Source organism: Plectropomus leopardus, chromosome 11 (genome assembly GCF_008729295.1).
Source record: "Plectropomus leopardus isolate mb chromosome 11, YSFRI_Pleo_2.0, whole genome shotgun sequence".
Classification (NCBI taxonomy): domain Eukaryota; kingdom Metazoa; phylum Chordata; class Actinopteri; order Perciformes; family Serranidae; genus Plectropomus; species Plectropomus leopardus.
The window spans coordinates 473743-501584 of NC_056473.1; the positions used below are offsets into that span (position 1 = coordinate 473743).

The 27842-nt window shown below is 40.0% G+C and overlaps 1 protein-coding gene across 1 annotated transcript in view; it reads left to right on the forward strand.

Annotated features, from left to right (window-relative positions):
* The window catches only part of ntrk3a (neurotrophic tyrosine kinase, receptor, type 3a), a 245384-nt gene that overhangs the window by 105513 nt on the left and 112029 nt on the right, over positions 1-27842 (forward strand). The window contains exons 5-11 of the mRNA XM_042496388.1: positions 1172-1350; positions 3090-3232; positions 9939-10083; positions 16736-16848; positions 17565-17748; positions 19381-19404; positions 26143-26189. Of these exons, the coding sequence (XP_042352322.1) occupies positions 1172-1350; positions 3090-3232; positions 9939-10083; positions 16736-16848; positions 17565-17748; positions 19381-19404; positions 26143-26189 (835 nt within the window). The remainder of the gene's footprint in view (positions 1-1171; positions 1351-3089; positions 3233-9938; positions 10084-16735; positions 16849-17564; positions 17749-19380; positions 19405-26142; positions 26190-27842) is intronic.

The window sequence follows — 27842 nt, forward strand, 5'->3', positions numbered from 1 at the left end:
GTCCCCATTACTTTACCTAATAAAGGTTGCTGAGCAGTTCTTGGTTGTATGTAGCAGAGATATGTTGTGCCTTCTTTGGGGGTTGAGGCTGGCATAGTTGTATACGATGGTAATTGGTCTCATTTGGAAAAGTTTTAATAACTCTGAGACCGTTTGTCGAATTGCCGTACTTTTTTTCCCCTCTGACAGCTGCCGTTCAGAAGGTCTCCAATGCATCGTAGCTCTTTTAGAAGCCTCAGTATCCAGCCTGGGAATTCAATAAATCCATAATGATAGATCCAATATTGGGTGTCTTCCATCCATATTTTATCCATATTTCAATGATAAAACTCCGTTAACATTGACGCTAAACACCATATTGGTTTCCCATAGTTCCTTTGGAGAGCATATCGACCAATCAGAGGTTTATCCGACACTTTGTCATTGCTTACGTGTGCCAGTACGTCATCATCTGGAGCAAACTGCACTGTGATTGGCCTAATCTTATGTTATGGTAGCGCCTAGTCCACTAGAATAAACTCTGGTATCCCCTATAATAATAATGAGACATGGGTAAATCTGAAGACAGTCTAACAAGCAGCAGGGCCTCATATGGATGTAAATTCTGTATTCACTGCAGGCAGAGCAGGCAGGAGAATCAGGCCCCTCTCTTAAGTGTCAGGAGTGTGATGTGGCCCTCTGCATCATCACAGATAGGAGCTGCTTTGCAGAATGGCACAAATAATGGGGTACACAAACAACGGCAAAAAAATGATGTGACTTTATTGCAGCCAGCAGAAGTGCATACAATACATGAAAGGTTTTCTACAAGAAAAATGCTTGAACATAATACTTTTTGTGTGATTTATCACTAAAGATAACTGTAACATTCAATTTCTGTTTTGTTTTTTCTTTTGTCTTTATGGTCTCATAACTATTTGTACATTCAAGTGACATCACTGCAGCCTAAATATTCTGATAGCCCAGCTTGATTGTGCATTGAGGGGCTGAGGTTATAAATGCATTATTACAAAAAGAGTCCAGGCAAACCAAAACTTGGAGAAAATGACTCAGTGCTCAGAAGGTTAAAATGATAAAAATGCTGTGTTCCTCTGGTTCACAGTCAGAAAGTGAATATGTCAGAGATTTAGTGCTAATACTGTCAATGCTCTTTGTGTCCTTTTCTCTCTAGTCATTTAGAGGAGGTGGTGTTTGCCTGTGGCTGTGAGATTCGTTGGCTGCAGCTATGGCAACAGAGAGGAGAGGCGGGGCTAAGCAACCAACAGTTATACTGTGCTGATGACATAGAAGGAACTGGAAGGATGGAGGGAAGAAAGATACAGCTGCATGATATGAACATTAGCAGCTGTGGTAAGTTTAGGGTAGGAAAATCAGCACGACACGCACACCTGATATGCACCCTCAATATGCCCATATGTATATCTATTATTCACCACGTGTTACCTGAAATTCATAAAAAAAATTAAAAAATAAAAAATAAACATTTTTTCTTGCATGCCTTTGGTGAGCAAAAATTCCAAGAAGAAACCTCTTGATGAACTGAGGAAAAAGGGGTCCATGTTTAATGACAGCAAAACTCTATCAAAACATCTGTCCCACAGTGTAATCCAAGTCTTATTTGTGCAGTCGTATGCAAAGCACTTCCCAAACAGGTAGCCCTTTCTGACGTGAACTGAAATGAAAATAAAACGTATTCATGCTCTCATCAAAGCCTGACTTCATTGATAAATCCCTAAACTTCTCCTGGCTAAACACGGGAGCTGTTAGCCTTCCACTACCACGATTTGTAGTTTGTGTTAATTTCAGACTTCACTGAATAACCCTTCAGAACACTAAAGTCAGACTGCGAAGATTATTGTTGGGACTGCTTGGGAATGCTTGAGGTGTGAGAGTTTGTAAATAGATGTTTTGATATAGTTCTGTTGTTGTTAACCCTTTGAAACCTGAGCAAAGTGGCTTGATTTTTTTTTCAAAAACATGGAAAGAAGGCAATAAGCAACTTTAAAAGAAATAACCCCCAAAAATTGAAAGAAATCAGTAAAAAGTACAAAAAAATTACCTGAAAATGATCAAAAACCATCATGAAAAACATTTAAAAAATCACACAACCAAAACAAAAGCAAGAAAAAGGCTGAAAAGTGCTTAAAAATTGTAATAATTCTGTAAAATAATTTGTGTTAAGTATTTAATTGTGATAATTATAAAACACATCTTTTCCTCTAACTTAATAAAATATAATTTCAATTTGCTGTACATTTCTTGCCAAGTTGCTCTTTGCCTTTTTCCCATGTTTTTGAAAGAAAATCAAACAATAAGCTCAGTTAATTCAAAGGTGTAAATACTTGTGAAAGACATCTGAGGACAGCCAGGAAAAGTTAAGTTGCTCCAGGTTTCAAAGAGTTAAATGCAAACCGCTTTTACCTCAGTACATCAATAATTTTCTACATTTTTGGATTTTTAATTCACTGGAGGCTTGCAAGGAAACATTTGGTTCATGAATTCAACATAACGTGTAATTGACATGCAAATGGACATTTGGGAAGGTTAAGTATTCCTTTAATGATTAAGAATTTTGGCAGCTGATAATGAATTTTGTCTTTAATCTGATTAAATGACAGACTGAGATTTATAATAATAATAATAATAATAAAAATACTAATAATTATTATCGTATTTTACCAATTTTCAGTAAGCCTATGACAAAAAAGAAAAGAAAACAAACCGAGAGAAAACAAAACCAACATATCACTCACTATTTTTTGTCTTCCCTACTTTGTCTGAGCTTCTCCAATATGTCTTGTTTCTTCAGACTTCAATCATCCAATCCACCAAACAACACCAAATAAGAGTCAATAGCAGAATAAGCTATTTGGCATTGGCAGAGAAGGTTTGGCCCTAACCCTAACCCTAACCCACCAGTTAAAAGGGAAATAAACAGGCTTTCCAATGGTATAAGATTTATTGCAAAGAAGCATTATTACAACAAAGAAATAATCTACTAAACACAAATTTCCTTACTTTTTGCACTTAGCCTACATGGTTAGAATTATATTTTTTCCTTTTTTCCTCATGTTCTCCTTTGCTCTCAGACCTGCCAGATATCAGTGTCAGCCACAGCAACCTCACTGTTGTCGAGGGTGATCGAGTAACAGCAATCTGTAATGGCTCTGGATTCCCGTTACCTGAAGTGGACTGGCCTGTCAACGGCTTGCACTCAATCAATGCACAAGAGGTAGGGAGGAAACACAGACACATAGGTTCACACACATTGAAGAAAACACATAGACTTGAGTGATGCATTTTACTGCTGCCAGCTGACAGTCCGTTCTCCCAACTCATCCAATACTGCTGCTTTGTCAGTGATGTCAACGTCAGATACCCACTCAAATGGGCACCATTCATGGTGGCACAATATGCACCACCACGCTGCAGGAAACTACTGTAATACCAAAAGCTAGAAAGTCCTTACAGGGTGGGTAGGAGGGGTGGTGCATTGGTCTGATAAACCCAAAACTTTCACATGCCAATTGTTTCCCTGTGAATGTTAAGCCAAGTCTTGATGTTTTATTCATTATTTATTTGCTTTTGTTGCACAAGGAAATAAATGTATAAACCAAATGTTTTACCATAGTTGTAAATGTATTTTGAAAAAGACTTTAGACAATGAGCAGCAACTACACATTTCGTGTGAAACTGAAGTTTGTTTTGAAAAGACACAATACATTTAACAAATGTGAATTGACACGCTGTCCTGAAATGTCAAGTATTTAGACAGAAATTCTACATCCCTGCAACTGAAGAAACCACCTATGACCATTGCATTGTTTTCCCTGTTCGCCGCTATCCATTTAAGAGGGGCATGGTCCGTCATCCCAGCGGGAAGTATTTGAATTTTTCCATGACCCATTTTATCCAAAGATACTCTTTTTTTCACAGTGGCATAATTCCGATCAAGATTCAGCAGCTTACAGTATATGAAATCGGGTGCTCTTCCCCATCAGAGGTAGTCAATACCTGGAATAGGACTGCCCCAAGGCCAGATCCAGAAGCATCTGTCAGGAGAATGAAGTAACTGCTAAAGTCAGGGATAACCAAGACTGGCTACACACTCAGGAACTCCCGGAGTGCCTGGAATGCGTGCTCTGCCTCAAAGGGGCCACGTCACCTGGTTCGGTTGTGTGTTTTGTGTGTTGTGCACCAAGAAGAATGAAGCTGAGCTGTCAGAGCTGGATAGTGTGGCACACACTGGCGGTAATATCCCACAAACCCAAATAACTAATTTACCGTTTCGTCGCAAGGCACAGCTTTCTAATTTCTTCTTTGGCGGCTTCATCAGCCCCCTTCCAACAGTGTGTCACAGGTATTCTTACTCCTGTAGTCCCAGGTGACACTTTCTGGGATTGGCCACCAGGCCTGCTCCTGTCAGCACATTCAGAAACCCCTTGCAGGTGGGCCAGGTGGGAGGAACAGTGGATGGCAGAGAGAGGGTTTGCTGCTTGAGGAAGACAGCCTGATGGTAGTGATATGCAGGACAGAGGAGAGGCCAGGGATCTCTGGATTAGGAACTGAACTGGAGAAAGACTGAGGCAGGGCAGATTACAGATATAAAGCATGACAACAAAGGGAGCTTTAATAACATAAAAACTAACTTCATCCTAATGATTTCCAGAAAGCAGGAGATGCGCAGGGGTAATCCTGCAGGCCACTCCACTGCATTGGCTGCAAGTGGCTGGTCTGGGTTCACAGTAGAAAGAGTCAATTCATGCAAAAAGCACAATGAACTGACCTTTCCAGGTGAGTGTGGCTGACAACTGTGTCTGAAGACGGAGACACACAGGTAAGTTTTTTGCCTTGTTAATGGCGCCACACCCCTGGAGCTCTAGCTAAAAGCAAAAAAAAAGGCTTTTAGAAGCATCTTTTACTTGTGTCGGTTGGTTGAATACCTTGCAAATCTCCACACTGAAAGCTTAGTATAAGTTGGTGACCTCCTCTCCCACACCACTGATGCCCACTCCAAAGCACTTCACCTGAGCAGTGCCATACTACAGGTGATCTTGGCTCTCTCTGAAGAATAGGACATGGTTTTTTTTTTGTTTTTTTTTCGTGTATTATTTTTGGGGGCTTTTTGCCTTCATTAGATAGTACAGGAATAGCATGAAAGGGAGGACAGTGAGGGGATGACATGCAGCAAAGGGCTGAATGTGAAATAAAATTTTGCGGCAGGTGCGGCAAGGACATAGCCTCTGTAAATGGGACATCCACTCTACCAGGTGAGCTATTGGGCGCCCCACGCCCATGGTTTTCTGACAGGCGGAGGAATATTCCATGCTTCTGAAAGAGGGGGTGGAGCTGATGAAACAGCTCTGCTGATTCTGGAGACCAGACACATTTATGTTGAGCGCCTGGAGATTCTATACTATGCTCCAAAGGATCTGGTTGTGCTGACAAAAAAGGCATCCCTGGACAGAGACAGCTTGGCAGACAGAGTCTAGGTCTGCTGGGTTCATACTGGCTGGATTGTACTGTCATGTTAGCTGAGACTGAACCTAAATGCAGACATAGTACAAGGAGGAAAAGTCAAACATAAGTCTCTTTAATGTTAGAGGGACTGGCCGATTGGATTTAAAGGGGGTGAGCAGGGGTTTCACTTGAGAAGGCTGGGTTGTTGTCCAGAGGTGGAGTGTTTGGGATGAAGCTGAAAACTGAAAATGAGAGGTGATAGGGTGAAGAGAGGAGAAAATGTGCAATTCCATGGCAGGCTGGCAAACAAACTAAACAATCACAATTCTCATTTAAACAGGTGAAAGAAACTGGAAGAGTTGATGCATGACTCATAACAAACTGATAATGGCACAACAGTCCGTCAGGGACTAGAATCTGATGCAGGGTATTTATAGAGAAGAGGAGGTGGACTGGCGGGCCAGTCTACTGATTGCAGATGGTGATCAGGTGTACTGAGAGCTGGAGATTAAGAAAGGATGATGGGGGAGGGGAAAAACACGACATACAGACAAAAAGAAAACACACCAAGCAAATCTACCCCAATCAAAGGTAAAAAGCAAATCAAAAATCAAAACACAAACACAAACACACACATGCAGATGTCACAGGCTGAGTCATGGAGAAGGGGTTATGACAGTAATACAAATGCAAAAGCCTCTGCACAAATGGAAAAACATGCAAAGCAGAAACACAAACACAGAAGCACAAATGCAAACGCCTCAATGCAAATACAATGCCTAAACACAAATGTGCAAATGCAAAAACCTTAAAACAAATGCAAAAGCATAAATGCAAAAAACACAACATAAATGAAAAATTCTCAACACAAAATCAAAAGCTGCAACGCAAATGAAAAAGTTACAACACAAACACAAAAGCTACAACACTAATCCAAACACTACAATACAAATACGAAAACACAATTTCTAACCTGCAACATAAATGCCAAAGTCTTAACAAAAGTGAGAAGCAACAGACGTTGACAAACAAACTGGCAACAATTATGACAGGACCAGGATGGTAATGCTTGACATGTGTGAGAGGAAAGTTATTGTCTCTTCAACATGAGAAGTGAAACATTGTTTGTTAGCTTATTATGATTACTATCACGATGTGATTGTCACAGATAAGCCATGTTGTTCAATGTCTTTATATTTCATTGCTTGATATCATCCAGAATTTGTCCCAGGCAAAGTATATTCCCATTTATGTAGTCTATTTTATCATCTAATGTTAGGTGATTGGTAGTGTTACTAATGTCACCATGGACATACTAGTTTTCAGTACACAGTGACTCCACTCTGCTTTCATCTGGTCTCATTCATGGAATGTTAGTAAATCTGTGAGCAGATTTGCACATAAAACACCTTGGCACTAACAACCTGCACTGGATTCATGAATGCTGCAGAAAACTCAGCTTTGATCGTAGGAACTTGTGTATGTTCATAAATGCCAATCAATCATAAATTGACAGTGGGCTCCTGCAGATAGCATACATCCATGAACAGCCATAGGAAGATGGAATTTACTATGGATGCATCCAGTGTCAGTAGTAGACAGTAGCTTCCTCTCCTCCTTGCCCTGCAGACAGGTAGAAAAGCAAAGGGAGCAGGCTCCATGCTGAGCTTACTGTCTTTCCTTCCAGAGCAAGAGTCCAGAGTTGATGATCCACCAAGCTGGTCCATTTTCTGCTGGAGACGTGTACTTGGGTACAGCCACACAGCCAGTGTGTTCCAGTGTCCTTGACATTAGAAGCTGATTAGTGCTTGTAGTGTGTGTGTGTGTGTCTGTGTGTGCATGTATGTGTGTATGTGTGTGCATATAGGTGTGTCAGTTTGCGTGTGTGTGTGTATAGAGGTCTGGAGGGGGCTCAGGCTCAGTATTTTAGGCTATGTGAGGGTCTAAGGACAGAGGGATTCAGTATTCTGTAAAGCCCTCTGAGGCAAATTGTTATTTTATTAACAAAACTGAATTGAATATTGAATTGTACAATGTCACAACCATCGGTAATCTTTTTTTCACTGAATCTGCTAATTGACAGCTTACTTATCCAAATGTGTTTTATTTCTAATTGTTTGTCATGTTTAACTTGCATATTTCAAAGGCCTCTATTGTAGATTTAAAAAAGAAAACAAACAAACAAAAAAAAAACAGGGCAATATTATGAAAAAAAACCCTTGGAATTTCTGAGATTAGTGTTGCAAATTTGGGAGAAAAAAAAGTAGAGTATTCTGAGCTCATGAAGTCACACATTTTTTTTTTTTAAAAAACACACAAACCAGCTGTTCTCTGAGTTTATAAAGTTGCAAATTTCTATGAAAAAAGTAAAAAAAATAGTGGTTATAATAGTGGTTTCTATTTCCGTATTGCTTAATCGAGTTGCAAAATATAATTTAATAAATTAATCCACTGCAAGCACAATACACAGCCAGTGGCAGCGTCTGTGTGATGAGGTTAATCCCAAGTGTGGTTGCATTGTGATGTGGTTATTTGACCCCCACAAAAACTTTATGAACTCAGAGAATAACTGATTTTTTTTCCTCATCAATCTGCGACTTTATAAATACAGAGAGTAGCAGACTTTTTTTCTGAAGAGGTTAGTCCTAATAAAGAATTCCTTATATGTGTTGTGTGCACTGGACTAATGCACAACACATTTTTAAAAAGAGTTTGAAGAGATTTGCAAGAGCTAGTTTGGTGTAAGCTTTTGTGGTTAGCATAGAAACGTTTTCCACAATAAGCCAATAGTCTCAAAGAAAGTGCCTACGCAATTAGACTAATTGTAATTGATTTCTTATCCCAGCCCACCATAGCAAGTGAGGAGAATCTACTGCTAACAGACTGACAGGTAACTGATCAATCAATGAATATATGGGTAATAGGTTAAAAGCATATATTCAGCGGGATATTTGCATGATTTTAACAGATGTCTTTGCAGATTACGCTTCACTACACGTGAAAGAAAAAGACTCATGGCATAAAAACATGCAGTGGGTCTCTGATTACCATGGAGATGATTTAAAACACTTCACTGCACCAGGATCCTCATGTGAATAGACAAGTGTTCAACAAGTAAATGCCAGATGCTCATGGTAACCATTGAAATAGCTTCTTTGCACTATTGTATCCCTGCCATTACAGCTGTATTTTCTTTATCTCAAAACTATATTTCAGGGAACTTACAGACAACAAGGAGTCCCTCATCCACTCATTTGCAATAAAAAAGTAAAAGACAATTCAACTCTGCCATCAGCCAGAAAAGTCTGTCTGGTAGAAGTATTTTCATTTTAACCCAAACCATGATATATTCCTCAACCTTACCAAGAAAAACAAGCTTCTCCCAACAGCACCATAATGCCGCCTTAATATCATTATGTCTCCATGGATAGACATGGATAGATAGATAAAGTACATGCATATGAAAATATAAAGTAATTGCACAACACAGTAATAATGGTCACCTCCTTTATTGACTTGTATTTTTGTTGTGCATCCGTTCATACATCCATAAATGCAGGGCCAGGTTGCGGGGGAAGCAGGCTGAGCAAAGCACTGTAGACATCCCTCCCCAGCAATGCATTCCAGTTCCTCCTGGGGGATCCTGAGGCGTTCCCAGGCCAGATGAACTAAATAATCTCTCTATCATGGTCTGGGTCTCTTCTGGGGCCTCCTACCAGTTGGATGTGCCTGGAAAACCTCCAACTGGGGGCACCCAGGAAGAATCCTAATCAGATGCCAAAACCACCTCAACTGGCCCCTTTCAACAAGAGGGAGCAGTGGCTCTACTCTGAGCTCCCTCCAGATGCATGAGCTCATTATCCTATGTCTAAGGTTGAGCCTAGCCATTTTACAGGGGAAACTCATTTCTGCCCTTTGTATCCTTAATCTCATTCTTTAGGTCACTACCCAAAGCTCATGACCATGGATAAATTGATAGATCTACCTATGCCTTCCTGCTCACCTCCCTCTTTACCACATTACGTTTTAGCTTTTGCATTTGCATTTTCTGTTAATGCACTTGGGGTTTTCAAATTTGCAAAGTGTCTTGGATAGGCCCTTCATTGAAACCATCTCAGCAAATGTGGGCTTCAGACTGCTCCTTATGTAATACTATACAAGTAGGAATTTAAATGCAGTGAGTAAAAGGCTAGCAGTTGAGGTTACCATGCATGGACACTGACTTCGGGAATAACGTAATGATTACATTCTCTTCCAGTTAAGTCAACTTTGTGTTAATTTAGCATAATGCTGACGCTGACATTATCACCTTGCTGAAAGAGTTTGCTGGCTAGTCAGTTAGCCAAAGTGTACTCTTCTTCCTTTTGCCTTCAAAATTAGTAAAACTGCATGCTCCCACCATGCTACACTCCTGCCTGACACATTCAGCCATTATTTGCTCATGCTCATTCTCTTATTTTATCCTGCTGTCCCTCCAGGCCAGAGTCTATGACAACAACACTATTCATTCCATCAACATAACTTTGGTCAATGTGAGCAGAGACGACAACAACTTCCTGCTAACCTGCACTGCCACCAACATAGTGGGCATGACCAACGCTTCCGTCCAGCTAACTGTCCACTGTAAGTACACACACACATCAACATACAGTAAACATACACAGACAGAGCATTGTTCTTTTGGCTGGCTGTTAAAATTTCCATTTAATGGTCACTGGAGGAAAGTACATATTATTAGTTATCATAGCGGTAACAGGTCCATCCATCATCATTTCAGCCTATACACATCTGACCTACAGTATGTGTGTGTGTGTGTGTGTGTGTGTGTGTGTGTGCTAGGGTTTGGTGTGTTTAAATATATATGTGACCTACAAAAGGAGCTGTTTGCATGAATGTGTCTCAGAAATTATCCTGTCACATGGCTTTTGAAAAGGCCACAACAGCACCTCACCTACAGTACATAATAAAGGAAAATGCATGCTGCAGCTGGTTAACGCACAGTTAAGTCTCAGGAAAGCAAATGATAACCTGCTACTTTATTCAACTGTTTGAATTGCTTTTTGAAACACATCCTCGTGACATGAGCAATTCTTAAATTCTATCTCATGTTATTTATTTTTATCCATTTAATTGTTCAATAATGTAACGATTATGGATCATCTTATTTTATCAGGCCAGATGGTACTGGGGGATTACCTGCGAGTTACTAATAAGTCTTAACCTCTTAAATTAACTTGAACTTAGAAGCATGATAACATTATAACATGTGGTTACATAAGAGTCTTTACTGCTGGCTAAACAAAGAGGTTTCCTAAATTCCACTTCTGTTAAAAGCAATTCACAGTATTGTGCAGTATATTTGTCTTATTGACACAGAATCTCACAAAAAAGACCAACATCAACAACGTGTCACTCAGTCTGTCAATACTTTGACTGTACTTTGTCTGTGACTCTTGGGTCCAAGCCTTTTGGTACCTACAGAAGATATTTCATTTCTAAAAAGAAATCTAGGTCATTTCTTAAAACAGCTGGGCACTGTAGTTTTTATTAAACCTTACCCATATGGGGTCCCCATAGCCCCATAGTGCCCCCATACTGGGTGAGGTGCTCAAAGTCTGTTTGTGCTGTAAAATCAGGGTTCTTTTGAATCAGTCAGTTTGGCCCCTAATTTGGCAGGGGACTCATACCAGGGGCTACTTGCTCTGGACAATACAGCGCCCAGGATCACAGGTACATGGAAAGCCCTCCACCATGTTCAGGTGGCGAAGATGTTGTGCATTTCATGTCATATATTTCAACAATCTATTCAACTTATTGATTCTTGTAGATGTGTCTAATTTTTGGAAATTTTTCAAATGTTTTGGAAGACTGGGGCATCCCTGTCTTTCTCCACTGCAAGCCAGTGCATGGTAATCCACCAAAGTCATGGATGTGAAGTGGTTCTGTGTTTCACGTCGCACAATCTGATATTTCCAAGTAATCGTTGTCCCTGGATCAATGACTAACTTGTTTGTCCAGGAATCACATTACAACCAACCAATGAGCAGCAATTCTCGATTGTAATGTCATTCACAATGTGCCATTACTGCCCATAAAGAAAAAAGACACTGCCCATTTCAAAGCCATTCCAGCAATCACAGCATGCAGAGATTTGCTCAGATTTTCAGCACATCTTATTACTTAATATATAATTAACCTCTGTTAGATCTATTTAATGGGAAAGGAATGTGTGTGAAAAATCAATGTTACAGGTCTTGTGGAAATATTAGCTCTATCTGCTAAGCTGAGCTAAATGACAGCGCTACTTGCTACGTTAAACTAAGCAGACTCAAATGTAGCTTCCTTTAGGCTACAAACTGTTTTGGGGTTTGGAAATTATTACATGTATATAACCTTTTCGGATTGCCCCAGGTAGTGAGAGTACCACATGGCTATCACACTATGAGGGGGTAAACACTATGTGTTTTAACCCCTCTTACCATCACAAATGATAGCATGAGCAACTTTATGCATGTGAATTAAAAAATAGATGGGATCCAGACGTCGTTATCCAGTGCCGTCATTATCCTGTGATGTCATTAAGTGTTGATCGAGGATCACCACAAAGTCACATTAATCCTGGGCCATCGATAAACGATAAACAACCACCAAGACACGTTCATCGTGGGCTGTCGTTCAGCTTTAGTCCAGGATTTACTGAGTGCATCCAACAAATAGGATCACATTCAGTCACATATGTATAATTGTAAACACAGTGTTAGGGAAACAGAGAGGTTACCTCCACTGAGATAAGGTGTACTGGAACAACAAATGTTTGTCTTCTCTTCCCAGCAAGTTTTCTCACTCACTACTGAAACTTCCTACTGAAATTGGTTCAGGGTTAGGGGGACATTGGTAATAGGGAGTGGTTACTGTTGGCTGTATCTGAGTATGTGGAGGTGCTGCTTTAGGTTGAGGATGGTTTTCTCCTCCAGGTCTAGGTCCCCTCCATGTATCTATCCATCCATCCAAACTCATCTTATGGTGCAGTGTTGCTCTCTCTCTGTGCTGCCACCTGCATGTCCAAAACTGTGTAATAGTTGAAATTGTGGAATGTACCTTTAAGACTGAATGCGCATTTCTAATAGATGGTACTGACTCTACTCTACTCTACCCTATGTGCCATTTTTGGTTTTCCATTAGGAAAAAGTACCTGGTTCCTCGTACCTGGTACCACCTTTTTTGGTACCTGCTCCCTAGGGGTTCCAAAAAAAGCCAGCTGGGTATTATGAGGTACTAAAAGAGAAAATCATCACTGCGTCATTGCAACATACCCTCAACAATGCAAATGCAAACCCATGCCCACCATTTTTAAACAGCCAAGCTCTTGTAACGGCCGTAGTTTTGTTTCTTTTTTTTTTTTTTTCCCAAAATGGCAACCAGAAAGATCACCGGTGGTCACTCAAGGAGGTGTAAACGTTCCTCACCTTGCTGGCTGACAAGCGTATCCAGCAAGTGTGAGTCTGTGTATATGTGTGTGTCGCAGTTTTGTGTGCCATTGCTATGCCGACCAGCTAAGTTAAGGCAATACGGTCTTCTAATGGAAAACAACCCCCAGAAAAGTACCCAATACCAAAGGCGAGTACAGTAGAGCATATATTGTGTTACTAAGTTACGTCACTAGATGGCGCCTTGTCTATCCATGAAGTTACTTGAATAGGCCTCTCACCATGGACCGATGCCTGACATTGAGCTCCTGCTTTCCTTTAGCCCCTCAACTGAACCGTAAGATTAGAGTACCATGTGTGCTTACTATTTGCTCATGTATGATGAAATAGCCGGATAACCAGGCTTTATAAGGTTGATGTGTGGTTTGTAATAAAAGACAAGCATTGTGGAAACCCAAGACACGTGTGGCTGTATGCTTTGGGGTGACTACTACTACTACTAGTACCGCTTCCAACTATATGTATATATACGACCCGGTGGCAAGGACTGAGTCTCTATTAATATGACTTTGCTCCCTCTTCACTATGACAGTACGGTGCAACGCTATGCCACACCAAACCGCCTGTCCATCTCACTCTCCATTCTACCCTCACTTGTATAAGTGGGGCACTCCACTAGGTCCTAGTGGTCCTAGTGGAGTGCCCCACGTATACAGGCTCTGTCCTTGCCACACACACACACATATATATAATACACTTAACAATAGGTCCTTGTGGAGCAAGTGCCCCACGTATAGAGACACTGTCTTTGCCACAGGGGTCGTGGGTTCGACTCCAACCTGCAGCCCTTTGCTATATGTCATCGCCTCTCTCTCTCTCCTCCTTCATGCGTTACGTGTCCTATAGATATTAAAGGCAAAAGCCAAAAAAATTAAAATAAATAAAACTATTTTTAAAAAAATCAGGCCACTCATTAAAAGTATATATGTATACTTAGCTTGCTTGGTTGGCAAGACACCCCTAGAGACATTGCCCAACTCCAAAGGGATCAGCCTGCTGAACATAATGAATTGAACTCAGGTAGTTTTTGTGTGGTTCTTGTGGAAAGGCCAGTGTGACACAAGAAGCAATAGCTGCTGCTGAACTTTGTAAAACCTGTCCTTGAATATTTACAGGAGTTGGCAGACTACCCCATCTCACACTGGACCAGCTTACTCCCCATTCTGACTGTCTTCATCACTGGCTGCCCTAAACAGTAACAAACGACACCCTTCCTCCCAAAAAAAATGACAAGCTGCTGCAGCACGATGCTTCAACCGCCAACTCTCGTTTTATCACCCCTTGTCTCATCCCCATATGTCTTCACCACCCACAATTAGGCAGTCGTGTCCATCCATTCATCCATCCATCCATTGTCTGCTTTTCTGGGGAAAGGTCATGGAGACAGCAGGCTGAATAAGGCACCGCAGACTTCCCTCTCCTCACCCTGCAGCATTCTCAGGCCAGACAAGATAATCCTTCCAGCTTGTTTTGGGTCTGCTGTGTGGCTTCCTGCCAGCTGAACATGCCTGAACCACCTGTAAAGGGAGGCGCCCAGGAAGCATCCTGATCAGATGCCAGAACCACCTCAACTGGTCTCTTTCAATGTGAAGGAGCTGATGCTCTACTTTGAGTTCCCTCCAAAAATGAGCTTCTCACCCTATTTCTAAGGCTATCTCCCAGACACCCTGTGGAGGAAGTTCATTTCATCTGCTTGTATCCACAGTTTAATTCTTTTGGTCACTACCTAATGCTCCTGACCATAGGTGAGGGTTGGAACATTGATTGACCAGTAAATTGAAAGCTTTGTCTTCTGGCTTTGCTCCCTCTTCACTATGACAGTACGGTGCAACGCTATACCACACCAAACTGCCTGTCCATCTCACTCTCCATTCTACCCTCACTTGTGAACAAGACTCAGAGATACTTGAACTCCTTCGCAACATTCTCTCAATGAAGTGTGGGCAATCCATCCATTTTCCGGCAGGCAACCACAGCCTGATTCTAATCCCAACTGCTTCACACTCGGCTGCGAACTGCCCCAGTGCATGCTGAAGGTCAGGGTGTGATGAAGCCAACAAAACTACATCATCTGCAAAAAGCAATGATGCAATTCTAAGGTCCCCAAACCAGACACCTTTCTCACCCATGACCCCACCAACAGCCCCGCAAGGGTAGAGAGCTGGTCCACTATTCCATAACCAGGATTATATCTGCATTGCTCCTCCTGAATCTAAGGTTCGACAATCGGTTGGAACTTCCTTTCCAGCACCCTGGAGTGAACTTTCTTGGGGAGGCTGAGCTGTATGATCCAGACCACCAGACCAGTCTGTCACTCCACAGGCACTGTACCTGTCCTCCATGCACAACTGAAAAGGTGTGTCAGCCAAGACAGCCCAATCATAACCAGAGCCTTCAGCATTTCAGGATGAATCTAATCCACACCTGGCACCTTGCTGCCGAGGAGCTGTTTGACTACCTCTCTGACCTTAGCTTAAAATATGGGTGAGACTTCCCACTGAGAGTTTCCCCAACCAGGTGATTCTAGATGAGGAACTGGCCCAGAACCGACCCAGAACCAGCCCCGGAAAAAGAGTATCAGTGACCTGCAGCTGCACTGAGGTGACCCTCTTATTCCCTGGGGAGAACTCCAGCTCGGCTCCTCTCACCCTGGGCAACTCTGTAAAAATAAAAAAGAGTCCAGCCCATCTCCAGGGGTTTGGATCCAGAGCTGGAGCTGCATGCAGAGGTGAGCCCAACTATATCTTGTTGGTACCTCTACCTCTTGCACCATCCCCGGTTCTTTTCCTGCCAGAGAGGCAATGTTCCACGTCCCCAGAGTTAGTCTGCGATGTCAGGGATCAGTACGCTAAGCTCCCTGCCCCTCCCTCTTGCCTGGTACACAGGTGGTGAGCCTTCAGGGAGGCGGTACCATGTTGTTTATTTAGGCTGAGTCCAAGGGGGGGCACTCCGAGGTACTTAAGGTCAGTAATTAGAACTGCGAGAACTGCAAGGAAAGAAATAGGGAGTGAAACGCAACGAGGGATGTGATCAAGTTATCAGAATTAATAAAAATGCATCGTAGTAAAGATACAGACATTTTATACACCAGAAATATGTAACACAGACCTTCCAATGCACACTCAACCTGTGTTAAACCTGTTAATAATTCAGCTGTTTGTCACCTAAGAGGCTTTGCATGAATGCGACCACCAAAGTTTAGCTCACAAACTCACAACAACTGATTGACCATTTTGGTCACATATGCCATCCTCTTGGTCACAGTCTAGTGGCCTGCCAGATGATATGTCCTCTATGATATGCGTGTGTGTGTGTGGTCTAAATGTGTGCGTACACTTAAAAGGATAAATTCCATTTGCGGTCGACTGACTAGTAACAGTGATCATCTTTCTCTGGGGCTGGTATGAATTTCTCACAGCTGGCTGTGGAAAGATGAGAGCACTGTTGCAGCAAACAGCAAATTGTATTTACATTTAGAAACAGTTTTGTCCATCAACAGAGAGAAACTTGAGAACGGAAACCCTCACACTCAAACACTTCCAATCAATTGAAAAAGATTTGCATGAGACCAGCACATTAAAATGATTATCAAGGTATCTCTCTCTGTCTCTGCATTCCCTTTTGTGTTCTTTTATGTACTGCCACCATGTTTTGATTGTAAATGACAAGACAATCACTGTAATGCAGGTACATGCAAGAGAATAAAAACAAATTTATTGTTGTTTTCTGCGTACATTGCAAAGTGACATACTCATCCGTCCTCTGCCTGTTCTTTTTGGTCTCTTCAGTTCCTCCCACTATTGTGAGGTTAATGGAGCCAGAACGGCGCCATGACACGTGCATAGAATTTACTGTTCGAGGTTCACCCCACCCCACTTTACGATGGTTCTACAAAGATGAGGTACTTTTAATCCATTTGTTCGGCTGTGAAATTATAATCTGATCAATCTGTTCTAGAATGTATTTTATCTAAATAATGCTTTGTCATGCCATGGTTGCTCTCTCTAAATGTCCATCAATTTTCTTGTGCTGAATGAAATTCTGTCCATGAAGATTTCACTGTATAGAAACAGAAGCATATATTGGGTTAAAACATATCTATAAAAACAGTACAGTCATTTACAAGGTAGAGTGTATTAGAAGCCAGTGACCTGTTTTGTATGGAAAATATACAAAAACATGTGCTGTCAAATACACACTTATCTTTGAAATAAAGAATTAGAGGTTTAAGTGGCAAAAATATAAATACTGAAGTAGGATTCAAGAATCTCAGAACTGTACTAACATGTACATCCGATGAAGGAGTTAACATAAGAGTAGTTACTAACATTTTAGGGATTTATCATCATAACTGTGGGGGGGGGGGGGGGGGGGGGGGGGGGGGGGGGGGGGGGGGGGGCGTGGGGGGGGAGGGGGGGGGGGGGGGGGGGGGGGGGGGGGGGGGGTATTACCAAGTTTTTGAACCATTAGTCTAAGACACATTTTGATGGCATTTTAATATCTCCCAGTTTAATTACACTCGACAGGTCTAAACAGGGGTTTTGTTGGTAAATGACATGAGATATATGTCCATGCCCAGGGTTTTCACTGGGCATTTGTTCTGTCTCTCCCCTTTAGGAAATAACCCACACAGAGTATGTGCGTCCTGATATGGATATTTATCAGGACTACATTGAGGGCTGCCTAACCTTTAAAAACCCAACACACCACAACAATGGCAACTATACTTTGGAGGCCAGCAACTACCTTGGTGTGGTCAACAGTACTGTGTACGGGCACTTCCTGGACAAGCCCTTTGATGGTATGTTGGGACACTGAGGGGCATGTTGAATTCATGGTGTATCTAGTCTGTACTACACTACTTACTATGGAAAACAAATCAGAGAATTTTCTTTCCTGATTCCTCTCAAAGGAAACTCAAAACAAAGTCATATCAGTCTTGCTGGGATTTCGGCCTCTACATACCATGGCAGAGGAGTGTTTACACTGAGGGTTTGTGTTTGACCTGTGTGTTATTAGCTGTTGGATCTGTTAGTCAGAAATAGCTTCTATAGATATCTCTGCTGGGCTTGCAGGCAGCTGTTGTACCAACCTCCACCACCCCATGACATAGGTGCCTCTTCCAGGTTCCTCTCTGTCCGCTCCTCTAAATTTGTGCTGTATTCAACTAATATCATACTAGCCTGAGACTTCAACACTGTTATCAACCCCGAAACTGACCATTCAAGTAACTCTGGTAACTCAAGAATCTGGCACTCCACTGAAACAAATAAAACAATACATGGATGATTAGGGTCTTGGCAATAGTTTGAGAATGAGAAACCCATCATTAGGAGAACATTCAAATTTTACCTCCATCCATCAAACCTCTTCCAGAATTGACTTTTTCTTGAAAGCAATGCACTCACCCAACATATCCAAGAAAACACAATTTATTCAATCATGATCAGTGGCTGCACTCCCATCTCCTAATAAATAAACATCCAATCACATATTATACATCCCACATGATGGCACTTCAATACATAGTTTTTGAAGATCCCAATTTCAGTTCACTAATCAAAAACAGTGGGTATCAAAAAAGTGGGCATCCTTCCTTAAGATAAATGACTTTCCAGACATTTCACCTGTTATGGGAAACAGGCAAAGCCATAATGAGAGGAAAAATCCTTTCATATTCATCACACACCAACCTTTACTCCTCAGATCAAGAACCCAGCCATTCAGACATAGATCTCAAATGATGGTGCATGGTACTTTATTTTGAATAAGTATTGCTGTCATTATTATCATTACTACTAATATAATTAATATTATTGTTACTATTATTGTGAATAATATCATTCACAGCCTCTGTACATGGGGGAATGCTCTATCCACTTAGCCATCAGGCGCCCCAAGATGCAGCATTTAAAAAAAAAAACAAAAAAAAAAATTCTGATACCTTAAAATGGACCAAAGTGTGTAAATCATGTCAGATGCATTGTTACTGAGTGTAACCTGGAGTGTTGCTTAATGGTTCCAGTATCAACAGTGTGTCTGGTGATAAAGGGAAGTTTATTCCTGAGGCCTTGCTTTAGCTCTCAAGAGGAAACAGTGTGACTTCCACCCTGTGTTTTCACAGGGATCCCATTCTCCATGTGATGTCAGCAGCATTCTGCCTATGCTTGTCTTGCATGATGTGGGGAAATAGAGCACATATTTAGTGTATGATTCTGCAGAACAAAGAAGAGTGATATTTAAACATGAGGTGATGTTCTTGTTCACACTGTTATTTCTGGGATTTGGCTCTTTTTACAACTTACAAGCATGCTTTGCTTTAAAACGTACTTTTCTGTTGTTTGATTATTCTCCGCTTATTACCATTTTGTCATGTAATATACACTCATACATGTATTTAATGTGTGTGCATCTTTTCTATGTCCTTCCACAGGTCCAGACACAGATTATGATTATGGTAAGTGCTTTTTATAAGAATCTCGTTTTTAGATTTAGATTTGTGGGATTTTCAAAGTCTCAATAATGACATCCTCCATACTTTGACATAGATTTAATACAACAGCTTATGTGCACATTACACTAAACTAAATATATATATATATATATATTGTATCACTGAACATGACCAGTGACCCGAATGATCCCACAGACTGAATGGTGTTGAAGGCTTAAATAATGAAAGCACTGCAGTCTGAATATGTAGTGGGCTCTATTTTCATATCAGTAAACTAGTGACTGTGTAATAATGTCTTATGGGTATAGATCAAAGCGTACTGAGCAGGAGCATTACTGGTGAGTCAACTGCCCAACAACATCCTGCTCCACAAATCAAACTGTGCTACGGCCAACAACACCCTGGGCTTGGCCTTAAGGCCTAAGTACAATGTAGTGTATACTGGCCTAGTCAGTCTTTGAATATAGAGTTCAATTTCAATGTATTCATTTAAAATAACGGACAGGGCACATTAATGAACATTTATATGTAAATATACAAAATTATAACCAGAGGCTAATTTGCATCTTTAGTCCCATGGCATGTTGGTTTAAAATACATGACATAATACATAATACAGCCTGCAACACAGTCAGTATGGGAAGTAACAATATATGCCCTAGTTATAACATAGGCTTTATGACAATTGACAAAGACACACATAAAATGGTACAGAAAATCAAAGTTGGTCAAGACAAATCATAATTGATTATTAAATGTGTTGGCAACAAATAAAATTATCAATTTGTTGTGTTGCACGATTATTACATCACTCGCTGTGTCGCGGGACTGTTTATGTCGCATGCAGACGGGAGAAGCAGGTGTTTTAAGGAGGCATGACGGAGGCAGAAATTGGACGTTTCGTATGAAAACTTCAAAAGTTTGGGAGCCGTTCACGTTATGCAAAACAAGGAAGTGTGAGCTGCAAAATATGCAAAAGTAACACGGCATTGCACGGGAGCATGACGGTTATGATGCAGCATCTAAAACAAAATCAAAAGTGAGGAGGAGGAGAGCTCAACGGCAGGGCAAGTCTTGACAAAAAAACCCCACTTATGTTCAGTTTTGGAGTAAACTTAATGGTATGTTGCAAAAGCTGTCAGCAGTTTTTGGATTGTGTCATATTTGATTTTGTAGTTATTATTCATAATTTAATATTATTTTGACAGCTTGGGAATGTTCAAGCAACCACCTGTTTATGCACTGCACTTTTAGCACTGTTGTCAATGATAATATGTTTTTAAAAATAATGGGGGTAAAACATGCTAATTTTATTATTATTTCTATTTTTTTTTTTAAATCCAATTCATTGATCAATCGAAAAAATAATCGACCGATTGATCGATTATCAAAATGATTGTTAGTTAATGCCCTAGATTAGACAGACTGTAGAAAATGTGCTAAGTGCTAAGGTGTGCTAAGAACTACACTGTGTGTATATGTTAAAGTGCTAATGTCATTGCACAATGGGGCTAATCATGTTGCACATTGCACAAAGTAGTAGTTGTAAAGTGCTGGTGTGTATTGTGCCATGCCGTTGTAGTCATGTTGTATGCAACTGCATTGTGTTGTAAGCTGTAGCTCATATTTTGTCCCTGCAGTGTTTGCATCCATATGGGATATATAAAACAGAAATAAACCGAAGCCTTTGAGAATTTAAAAAAAAAAAAGTATCAAGTCCTAGATAAAAGTATCAAGTCCTGAAGTACAGTACTCTGTTTAAAAGTACTTGTACTTATCTTGAGTATTTCTGTCTCTTTTTTTATGCTACTCCATTGTATTCCAGAATATTGTTGTTTTTACTCCACATTTATCTAATAGCGATAACTTTACAGAGTCCGATTTTGCATTCAGTGATTGGCTATGATGCCAATGATCAGGCCGCTGTCAGGGGCTGTCAGGGTATGGCTCTGCAGGACATGCAAAGGCCTATGTACCAGTTATGGTGCTGAAGTTGGGGCAGAGCATGAGCTGAATGTGGAAAATATTGTCCCTTATTCCGAACTGAACATTGTTTTGTTTTGTTTTGTTCTTTTTTTTCGTTTTTTTTGTAAAGGCAGAATTTATGGTTTATGAATGAATTGGATTCCTTAAGATTTTATAGGCGTACCAACCATTTAATGTATACTATTGTTAATATTGCACTTATGTAGTGTGTGCTTTGAGTGGTCAAAACACTAGTAAAGCGCTACACGTCACAATCACCCATTCACACACTGGTGGCCAAGGCTACCATACAAGGTGCCACCTGCTACTCGGTAACCAATTACACACACTCACATCAATGCTGCAGCATCAGGAGCATTTTCTTTCCCAAGGATACTTCAACATGTTGACTGGAGGTACCAAGTATCAAATTGCCAACCTTGGGGTTAGAGGACAACCTCCTCTATCGCTGAGTCACAGCCATAAGGAACAATTTTGCATAATTAATGGTTTGGTATATTTTACGCATTAAAAAAAATATATTTAGATTTAATTTAAATGCAAAACATTATGTGTAATGGGGCTGAATCACCCCTTTCTAAGAAAAAGTCTCAAGGAGAGCCCAACCAATGTGTTTTTGAAGCTGATAACATTTGGGAATTAATATTGATGGTATTTATATTTTTTCATAAACATAATTAAAAACATAGCCTTGTAAACGTAGTCATCACCTTTGTTATTTTTCTTTTATTGTGGTCTTATAACCCGTAATTTAAATTGATTTTTTATAATGTACCTACACTTGTTCAACAGAAGTGTCACATGATCTTAAAACAATTTACACCCGTTCTGACTAGTGCACTAGAATAAACAGAGTACTGACAACGGAAGTTCAAAATGCTCGGGTGTCACGTGACACATGGAGGCTTCGAACAGTTCCCGGAAGTGTCTGGCAGGCCATTTGAATACATTCTACATAGAGACAAAACTCTGATTTTCGTTAAAAAGCAGTCAATAACCACATTGATTTACAGTATACACAAAGCCCATCGTATGTAGTTTCATTATTATATTGTTTTTTAAAGTAAAAAATGCTTATACCTGAAGATTAATGTTAACAGCCAGGGTTAGATTAGACTGATTAATGTCACACTCAGGAGATTCACACATTTCAGCAGCTCAAGAGTCAGAGGCAACAGAAAAAAGTGAAAAAAGTGCTAAATAAGGGTTAAATATAATTAAATACAAAACCTAAAATATATAACTATATATATATAATATATATATATATATATATAGATATAGTTATATATTTTTATTTATAGAATACATACATATATAGTACTTTTATATATAAAATGTATAATTACATAGTATAGTGATGCGGATATGACATATAAGGTTATGCTGACATATTTTAGACTTACCATGGTAAAGGAGCAGGTTGCGGTTTGTTGCTTATATATATAAAACATGTATTTTATTTATCTTTGTCTTTCGACTGACTTACTGCAATTTATTAATTTTATCAATATCTAATAATCTCAAAAAACATAAATAGTACATCAAGCAGTTGGTATATGTCCGTCTTTTGTGGTGTCCTCTCAGATAGTCTCCACCATGTTTTGCTGTGCTGCACGGGGACGATCCAGGCATGAAGAGAAAGGCAACCTGACATGCAGATGAGGAAAATGTTGTTGAGTAATGCCAGCAGAAGTAGTCTTACACTACACAAAGGTCTAGGCTACTTCATTGTTCTATGTCGTCACACTACTGTTAATATAAGAGGGTGATTTTAATACAAAGTGTAAACCACTGCATGTAAATGCCATGAATTAGTCAGATCTGTGCTCCAGAGGAGAGCCTTCATTAAGCTGTGCAATAATGTCCTCTACTGGATTTATATATGAATTAACTGCATTAAAGTTGAGCCTTCTGTGTTTTTAGAACCTGCTTCGAAATAGTTCCTCCAGCACCCAGTGCTCCTATTGTAAATTACCAATATACAATAACAGGATTAAATATATAACAACATAATAAAAAATAATATAATACAGTAGTGCAACAATTTCAGTATTAAGAATAATTCCCCATTAAAGCCTAGTATGTTTCATTTTTCTAAATGACTTACCCTGTGATCTCATTCAGGTCTTTCAGCTTCCCTCCCTATGCCATGAATGGAAAATCAGCTGAGCTGAACCATAATAAAGACAACTTGATTCAACAGAATCACAAAGCTAAAAACACTCACCCTTAAATTATGTTTCTATTTATAGTAATGTTTTTACATTATTTATTAGTCTCAAATATGCACTCTTAATCCATATCATTACTAATATATCACAAAATAGCACTCTGCTATCAAGCACCATGTTATCTTTAACAAAGCTGACATATAACTCACACTGACCTGTAAAATAAATCACACAAGCCTTTTCTCCCCTTTAACTCCCCTCTTAGATTAAACTACTCAAGAGCAGGGCATTTTAAATTAACAGGCTGTTAGCAGCTAACAAAATGTGTTCAGTATATACAGTACAGTGTACTAACGTTAGTTTACTCCGTTAGTGTGTCTGTTGTTGCTTCATAAATCTACTAATTTAGCAGCAGATAATCCAATATCATGCTTTAATGCACATGTTAATTTTGATAAGATATGCTGATAATATAAAAAACAATTCTTTAGACGTCTTACCCTGTTAAAGCCCATCACAAATGGTCTTCCTGTTGTAACTCCATTGTGCTGCTAGCAATTAATGGTACTTCCAGGAACTATTGAGGCTCTCCATGATCCGCCATCTTTGAAAAAAAAAACCGGTCCATTGGAGCGAACAGAGATGACGCAACTCTCTCTTAAAGGGCCCTGGTTCTGACTTAGACTGTAGCAAGCAGTTTATTAAAGATGAAGAAGCTCTCAAAAGAGGTCAGGGACAACGTTCTGGAGAAGTACAGATCAGGATTGCATTTGTGAAAAACATCAGAAGATGAACATCCCACTGAGCACTCTGTGACCTGCATCACCCTACTATGATCCTCTATGCTATGCTATGACACTTTGCTATGATGAAGGCAGTGCATGTAGATGCAGCAGCCTGTAGCTCCTCAAATCCTTGCTACTTTTTTGCTATATTTTGCTATATATTGCCCCTTCTGCTGAAGACTTTTCTATGATAGAGAAGCACTTATTAGCATCGGCAAACGTTGTGTTGGATTTGGACTGAATGCAGCAGACTGCAAGAGCATCCCCACCAATGGCATACGCTGAGTGGCCAGTCAGACCAGGGGAGAAATGAAACTGAAAGTGCCGGACGAAGAGAGGCAGGAAAGTCAGCATCAGGGCGAGGCTGACCCGACTTGGGCTGATAGCTATTCCTCTACCAAACCCTCATCTGACTAATGTCTGGTTGCAGGAGAGTGGAGTGGATGAGATGCGATTGAGGCTCACTTAGCAACAGGAAATCAGAGACTGCCCTGTGCACATATTCACAAAGACATGGTTAACCCCTAACATCCTAGCTCAAGCTATTGCACTGGATAACCTTGTTGGAGCCATAAGGACTCAAGACTCAGAAGTAAATTAAAAAAATGCACTACAGGAATTGAATGATGCCAACAGTAGCAACATGCCTGGTAACTGGATGGAATCTTCATAGTAGCTGCTGATTTTAATCAAGTCATCCTTCAACTCCAAAGATATAACAGGATTAAGGACAAATGTAATTTCGTTTTTTAAACTTGGTTTAAAAAATGACTAATAAAATTGATTTCTACCTTCTAATCAGAAGGTTGGCGGTTGGATCCTCAACTCCTTCAGTCAGCATGTCGAAGTATCCTTGGGCAACACACTGAACCCCAAATTGCTCCCAATGGCTGTTCCATTGGTGTGTGAGTGTGTCTGAGTGGTTACTGAGTAACAGGTGGCACCATGTATGGTCGCTTTGGCTGCCAGTGTGTGAATGTGTGTGTAAATGAGTGAATTTGACATGTAGTGCAGAAGTGCTTTGAGTGGTCGAAGACCCAGAAAAGCGCTATACAAGTGCAGCTCCATTCCATCTACCATTAAATCCAGTATTACAAAATGGGGGGAAAAAATGGCACAACAACAAATTGGCCGAGAGAGGTTTCACAGCAAAGCAAAGAGAGTGAATATATATGCACACACTACTTTTTAGTTTGTTTTTTTTTTTTTTCATTTTGTCATTTTGGGTTTTTTTTATGTTTTTATTCATTTGATGTCCCCAAATTTGACTATCTTGTGTAGGTCCATCACAACAAAATCCCAATAATAATAAGATCCATTTAAATTACAGATTGTAATGTAACAAAATAGGAAGCATGCTATGGGGGGTAAATACTTTGCAAGACACTGTACATTGTATTTGAGTGAAAATGTTTTAAGTGGAACAATATACTTGATGATAATGTTTCATCTCACAGGTTGACAAGTTCCCATAAATGCCCTTATGAAAAATGTACATTGTGATATTTCCAAAGACTGGAATGCTGAGCAGTACTGGACTAGATAGTGTTGATGACACTGGGTCCAGTCTATTAACTGGCCTATACCAGTTTTATTCCATGACTTTGATCTCTGAGTCGATGTGTCTTTCACCTCCTTGTGTCTGTAACTGACTGTTTTCATTATTTATTTTAGCTGCTCTTTAGATTGTTGTTTGATGTGCGATGACTTCAGGCAGTCTGCAGAAGCAGCAGGGCAGTAAACTGTGATCATTTTCAGACCCTGTCTTTATTTTTTTGTGTGTATTTTTCCACCAGCAACACCAACAGAGGAGTCTCACAAACCGGAGGAGGATACCTTTGGGGTGAGTGACTGAAATATTAAACATATTGAGGGTTAGGTTTAGATTTCAGTTTGTGTGTCTTTGACAGGCCCCAATCGCCCAGGCAGAGAAATAAAACCCATATTAAAAAACTCCTGACCACAGCAAGGCTCGGGGAGTTTTTTTCACCAATATTGTGATTGTGTATTAACTATTAAAGCAGGATGCAAGTCGCGCCCTATAAATGTGAAAGTCTATCTTTTGCTGAGCTAGTGAGTGAGTGAGTAAATGTTAAAAATCTGTCTGAAACAGATGTAACCTGACAGTAACCTTTCTGCTTAAAAGGTGAAACTAAGCTGCTGATTCTGGGTCTGGTATGTGTAAAATTCTAAATCTGGGGATGTAGTAGCTGATGTCAGGTTACTCAGTTATCTAGGCTCACTAATTATCTAAGTTCGAAAAGGAGATTGGTTAGGAGCAAACTCTACGAGAGAGAAGGAAGACCTCCAGCCCAGACAAAAACCACACCCACAACCACCGACTTAAGAGCAGAAGAACAACGATATATATTTAGTTTAAGGGTCAAGTTGTCAACTCCTTTTCGGAAACTAAAAAGAAAGAATATGTTGCTGAAGACAAACCTTAAATTCAGTTTACAATTAAAATAAAATTACAATTAAGTATAACCCAAAAGGTAAATTGAAAATACCTTATTTTATTTTCCAAATTAAATGTATCCTCTATTGGACCAGTATTCCATTATTTGTAGTTGTTAGCTCTTTTTAATACACATTTAAGTTCACTTAAGGTTATCAGTCTCTTGGACCCAAAAACAAAAGTACCTGAGATCTCAGTGGGAAAAAATGCAAAAAACAACAAAAGTTGAAATTCTCCTTGATTAGGTCTCCTTTAATCAAGGTCCTACCACCTTCTACGACAAGATGAGGCATCTACAAGCAGCGATGACAGTCTGGATGGTAGGTCAAACAGCTCCACAATGTTGCTGATCATAATCGTCCCTCAAAAAAAAAAAAAAACAGCCTGCATGCATGTGTACAGAACGATAACCATTTTGTCTGAATATCTTTATTCAACTGTCCATTTCTCAGAATTAACTGAACTTGCATTAACACAGAATAAAACACTTACTGTAGCTTTAATATGCATCCTTCTTATTTCCTGCATTTAAATGTTATATAAATGCACATATTGGGCTTTCACATGAAAATACAGGAACACAGTTGCTCTCAGCAGCAGTCTAAGTGTGATCAACATGCTGCTTTCTCACGCTTGCTCAGTGTGCAGATGCATGCATGTGATTACAGGAGTTACCAAATAGTCCAGAAGAGGGTTCAATAATAATATTACAATATCAGAACCTTTGTTGCACCATTAGTGTGAGTGATGATGTGATTGTAGCTGTTTCTTCATTGGCTGTTGCTTTTGAAATGAAAAAGTGCTGACAGAGCCATGAGTGCTAACAGTCCTTTGGGCTATTATGTCTGAAGGCTTTTGTTTAGGCAATACTGTTTTTTGACTGGTGCTATTGTGTCTATTTTGGGATGTAAACAAATGTTCTGCTCATGATTCGGCAATATCCGGCCCACGGGCCAACATTGGCCCTCCAGATTATTTTGATAACCAGACCTTTTTTTTTTTTTTTTTTTAAATTTACAATATCAGACTGACAGTCCC